The sequence below is a fragment of the Athene noctua genome, chromosome 3 (genome assembly GCF_965140245.1).
Source record: "Athene noctua chromosome 3, bAthNoc1.hap1.1, whole genome shotgun sequence".
NCBI classification, from domain to species: Eukaryota; Metazoa; Chordata; class Aves; order Strigiformes; family Strigidae; genus Athene; species Athene noctua.
The window spans coordinates 26,883,068-26,889,047 of NC_134039.1; the positions used below are offsets into that span (position 1 = coordinate 26,883,068).

At 38.6% G+C, this 5,980-nt stretch overlaps 1 protein-coding gene across 1 annotated transcript; it reads left to right on the forward strand.

Moving 5' to 3' along the window:
* Positions 1-999: 999 nt before the first annotated feature.
* ASCL4 (achaete-scute family bHLH transcription factor 4) lies at positions 1,000-1,566 on the forward strand. Its single transcript, XM_074901325.1, has one exon. The coding sequence runs from the start codon at positions 1,000-1,002 to the stop codon at positions 1,564-1,566; it is 567 nt and encodes a 188-aa protein (XP_074757426.1).
* The last annotated feature ends 4,414 nt before the right edge of the window (positions 1,567-5,980 follow it).

Genomic DNA, 5,980 nt, shown 5'->3' on the forward strand with positions numbered 1-5,980 from the left:
CATCAGGTAAGCCAATATCTAGGTAAACATCTAGTAATAGCTACACAAGGGGCAATCAGGGCATCACCTTTCTATTTGCTTATCTGAGGCAGGTGCTCAGAGTGATGACCAGAACACTCCTGCAATGAGCAGAAACATGAAAACATTTTTGAAAATGCTCATGTTCAATTTGTGAAATTCACATTTCTTTAAAAAAATCTCTCTTCAGGCAAATCAATCAGTTTTCCTCTTATGCTTGCATGTATGTATTCTTGATCTGACATGTCTTGCAACCACAAGAGAGCACTCTTTCCTTTGAAGATTTCTCAGCTTCCCCGAAAACTAGAGACATGCTGTATAAGTTTTGCAAACTGCTTGTGAGCTGTTTCAGTTAGAACAGAGCAGCCGAAACAACAAAGCTTGCAGTTGCCTTTTAGATTTCATTGTGAAAAGCCTTTGGGTAGTTTTCAGATGACAGAAGATCCTTGGTTCCTGAAAAGGAGGAGTTCTGCCAAAACTTTGAAGATCCCTGTAAACTTTGCAAATTACCCAGTTTTGGAGACAATTATATCAAATGATATCATGGATTACAATACATGAGAAGTGTTTAGAGCCTGGAAGATTATTTATGTTTGGCATTAACTCTTACGGTCATAATTTCAAGCAGAGAGAAAAGGAATACACAGGAACCCTCTAATTATCTTTTGAAATATGAAGATCAGAGGAAAAGAGGGTTTAAAGTGTGGAGTGATGGTTCTCCAAACTTGTCTGTAAATTAGCTGGCATCCTACATCTATAAAAACAACAAGGCTTAGAGCTGATTTCCAGGCGCAGAGTGGACCTCATGAGTCGTTAGCAGTGCTTTGAGATATACGTTTTTATATACCACAGGAGTGGTGTATAAAATTGCAGTCTGCAGGGCAGACTGTGTATACAAATGTTTCCTCCTTGCTTCGACTGATACAAGATTTGGAAGACAATTTCAGGAACTGACATTCCACTGGTGAGAAAAAAATAAGCATGGACAGCAATAAAGATGGTGATGGACTTTTGAACAGGATTGTATTTCCAGGAGCTGTGTCCCTGGCTAACAGCCATGTACATCCCCATGGGGTCCCCCTGAGAGAGCCCTTTGGGGTTCCCTTCCATCTGGACCCATCTTACTGGAAGCAAGCCTACGGCGGGCATGCAGGTTGCATTTCCTACATCCCATTCCCTGGCTACGTGAGCATCTATGACTATTCATTTGAGCCTGCCTTCATTCGAAAGAGGAATGAGAGGGAAAGGCAGCGGGTGCGCTGCGTCAATGAGGGCTACACACGCCTGAGAGAGCACCTGCCTGAGGAATTTGCTGACAAGCGCCTCAGCAAAGTGGAGACCCTGAGAGCTGCAATAAGCTACATCAAACACCTGCAGAGCTTGCTGGACTGCCATCCCTTAGTGTCTAACAGTAAGGAAACGTTCTCTGCCAAGGAGCTCCCAGTAGCTCCCAGTCCTGGTCCCCCACGGGAGTGCAGCAGTGATGGGGAGTCTAAACCCTCTTCAGCTTCATCCCCCTACAGTGAATCTGAGGAGACAGGCAGCTAGGTAATGGCCCCTCTGAAGACAGAAAGTTTCAAGCTCTGCTGAAAACCAAATCTAAAACCCTGGGGATTTTTCTGCAGGTGAAAATGAATACCAGGAAAAGGAAAAACAGCTAGGAAAAAAAAAAGAAGTATTTTCAGTCTGTCAAATTACTTTAAGTGTTGTCTGTACAAAACCTGAAGATGATTTGTAAACAGAGATATCTCAGGTTGCTTCAGCTGTGTTACAAAATTTCCTTTGGATTGTTGAAACTGAAGCAACGTTTGCATTCTACTTTTCATTCAGCTTTTATTCTGTTCATCTATTTTCTTTTGCCTTTCATTCAATGAGACTGAAAAAGCAGATAAATTCATTGCAGGAAATTCCCCCTCCCCTTTCTCCTGCTTCCTCATGTAAGTTTTCTGTCTGTTTTTCCTGACTTCTAACCTGAGATGCACTGGGTTGCAAACCCTTGGACTGGGAAGGGTAAGATTTAGATAAAATGTCATTCCCTAAAATTTTTAGAAAACCACAGAAATACTTCTATTTCTGAAAAGACAATTTTTAATCTAGAAATAAGGCTATATTTGGGATTTAATTTCCTTTACGGCATCTTCTAAAGTAAAAGAAGCAACTTGTACATTGGACACTAGCTATTTGGTGATTATTCACAGGATAATTTTCAGGAAAATAAAATCTGAAACTTTCCTTCTAATCAACACTAGGAAGAGGGATAGAGAGTTCTGTAAAATTATACCTTCAAAGCAAAGCTCCACACATGATACTGAAAAAATGTTGCCAGCTTTTTTCCTTCTTTTCTGAAAATTGAGTTTGTGGACAAAATAATCTTGATTGTGTCTTTTTGGCAGGTCAGAGATGATATGCTTAGAAATATGTTCCTGTAGTGGTTAGATGCTGGTGTGTACAAAAAGGGTAACACTGAATATATCAGTTTACATCTGCATGAAAATGCAGGTATTTCTCCTTTTGTTTAGATTATTGTATTTTTTAAAATTAATATCTCAAAATTCATGGAATACCTTGAATTTGGACCATGAGAATTTGTCTTTAAATTGTTCTAAAATCTTCCTTTCTCCAAGGACAGATTTAAATAACATTTAGCTATGTGCTTAAATCCTGTTCTGAATATGAGGTAAACTCCTTATCCATACACTTTCCACATACCTTTCAAATTTTTTCCTTTTTGGCCTCATGTTGGTGAAATGATTTTGTATCTTTTTGTCTTTCCTTCATGTCATGCTGACTGAACACCTGAAAAAATACTCGTGTATAAGTGAGAACAAATACTGATCAAATACCTCAAAGCATGTCCATAAATTTCATTTAAATAAAACTTTGAATTAATCCTGGCTGTGTTTTTTTTTCACTTTCAATTGACAACAAATTTGTAAAACAATTTGCAAAATTACAAAATCGCAAAGTAATTTTCAGGAAAGAATAAAGAAAATGGATAGGAAGTAAATATGAACTTCTAGCTATGAAACTAATTTTTTAATCTAGATTTTTAAATCTACATAAGGATCAGGTTTGTGCCATGGGCATCTAATCAAAATTGTTTGGTATAACAATGGTCTGCAATTTCTAGCAGACTACTATGAACATTTGTACACTATCATGCCCATGATAGTCATGGGCTTCTTTCTTTATTCTTTACGTGGTGGCCAGCTTCCTTTTCAAATTACTGTTTTGTTTTTCTAAGGGCTGTTACTTTTGCAGGCTCTGTTTCCTAGACAGAAAGAGTAGAGTTTTAGTTACTTGGACAGTTCAGATCGAGACCAAAGCACTCATTTCTGGGTATGTAAGTGTCTGTATTTGTTATCCTAGAAAGGAGAGGAGGACAAAGTAGTGGTCTGAATGGGATTCATTTTTTTTTGGCTTTTTTTCTTTCCTTTGTGGTCTCTGACAAGAGATTCAGCCTCTCTCTGCTTCAGTTTTGAGATTTCTGGAAATATGGTAGTGCTGCTGGTAACTCTGTCAGTAAGCCTGAATTGCATTTCTCCCTCAAAGCAGAGATTAAATCTTTGTTATTTATGACAAATGTACACTTCCTCAGAGGACCTGAGACAAATTCTGTGAAACATGTAATTATTTGTAAAGCACTCTGAAGATGAAAAGCATTTAATAGGACAATAATAAATAGCCAGATCAAACCGAACCACTAAAAATAAAATTTACCAGAATGACTGTTACTTCCTGGCAGGACATACCAGATAACACCCCAAATAAATTTTTAGGTCAGATGGTTATCACAGAGGTTTGACCTCTACAGAGATATATCCAGGAGCCATAATCATCTGATTTCCAAATCCTAGAGACATGGTTCAGCATGCCACCTTCTCCATGATCAGCTAGTTAGGCTGTCCAGCGAAGTGGACTAGGTCATGGCTCTGCCCCCTTTCAGCTTCATCTCACAGGGGATATTCCTCAACGGGAGTCTAACCGAGTGGAAGGCATCACACCCTTGGCCTGTGCTTGGCCATCACCACTGTAGGGTGTCTCTTCCCATGTGAGACGTAGGCTGATCTGCTGTGCATTTAGATGGAACTGGTTTATTTGTTGCATATCCTTAATACTCTACAGTCAGAACCAAACCTGAATTTTGTGAAATAATATTCTAGAAAAGGCCTCTGGACCTCAAGTCAGGGAGACTGGTTAAAAGTCTACATTTCAATAAAACTGTAGCTACTTTTTTTTAGATTATACATCTTTAACAGCTCTGGAGATGGCTCTAAAATACTTCCCAAATCTAACCTCAGTGATGAAGATGCAAAATCCAGAATGTCACATGTAGCTTAATTTAATTTTAAAGGAAAATTAATTTCTGGATAAAAAAGAAATTCTTTTTGTGGGAAAAACCGTCACAGGTTGAACGACTCTCCTTAGGAAGGTTATACATTTTTATTTCTCATTGTTCCTGTTGTCATGCAAACCTCTTACACACTTTTAGCACAAGAAATCAGAAAACAGCTCAAGATTTCCTAAATATGGATCAGTGCTTTCTACAGGCATTGACAAAGGTTTAAAGTGAATGCTACATTTCAAAAGATTTCTTAAGCTGTTTCTGTCTAGACAAAGGTTTTCTTCAAAGCTTCTAAAGTCTATAACTATCAGACTTTGAAAGCAATGATCCAATTTGTCACTATGACAATTAAAGGTTTAATAAAAATGTTGACCAGAAGAATTCTCTCCATGTGGCACAATTACTATTTACAAGAAAGGTGAACACTGATATGTGCAGGCAACTGTGCTACATCTTTATCAAACTCCTGCACACCAAATGCAGACACTTTAATCTATCAAATGTAAAAAAACCCCACACATCCGAAGTCTTCCTTCTTGTGCCATTAAATTACAAACCCATTTGCTTATTTATATTATCAGCATTTTAAGGATCTGTAATCCTGGCCATGGGATTGCTTTTAATCCTCTAATAGCTGTTTAGCTGATTTCTTTGTAAAAGCCCATCCACACTCCTTTCATCTTGTGTTACCAGTGTCAAAAACATAGCCAAAGAAAACCAGAAGGCACTATAGAAAACTCATGTTCAGACAGCAGAGTAATTAGGGCCAATTTATCTCACTGGAATAAATGAACAGGCAACGTCCACACAGAAGTAAAGACTCTTTGAAAACATTTGTCACCAGCATACTTGGAAGGAGGCAAAACAAGATCCAAAACACTTTAAAGAGAGAGTCTCTCCAGTGATACCAGCAGGAGAGTCTGGCTGAACTTATCTGAGATCAATCACTATAGCTGAGCAAGGTCTTAGTAAGTGTCTCCAAAATAGAGTCTAAGCGAATATAACTTCAGCAGCTGTTCCTCACTAGTAACTCTCAGCATATAGATAAATGACTACAGAATAAGAGGTATATTTGTTCTAGGCAAATGGGGAGCAGGAAAATGGTAAGACCTAGTTCTTCCTCAAGGCTGTCCAGTTGTAGATCTGGAATTTCTGTAAACATGAGGTAAGCAACATTCTCCATCAACCTGAAGGTGTGCTTGTAGGTAAAAATCTGCTATAAATGCTCACTCATTTCCCACATGATTTTTACAATTTTTTTCTATCTCACTGTAAATGTGTGTACTGACAGAGCACTGGAAAAGTTCTCCAAGTTGCCCTTGCTAGGAGAACAAACTAGAGGAGTGAAAGTGTTTCTAAAGGTAGATGTCTCTCTCCATATCTCAGTGGATCTCCATGGAGTCAGTGGTGGATCAAATACAGAGAGGGGTCAGGCTAGGATGTTGGTGAAATGAGCACAGACTGACAAGAACGTTTGTTTGGAATTTACAGCAGTCTGGTAAGGTGGAACTGCTCAGAAGATGCCCCAGATCTAGCTGAAAATGTTATGACTCAGCTACCATGAGCCAAGACCCTGGTAACTCAATAGGAACCAGCATGTTCATTTAGTGTTCTGTG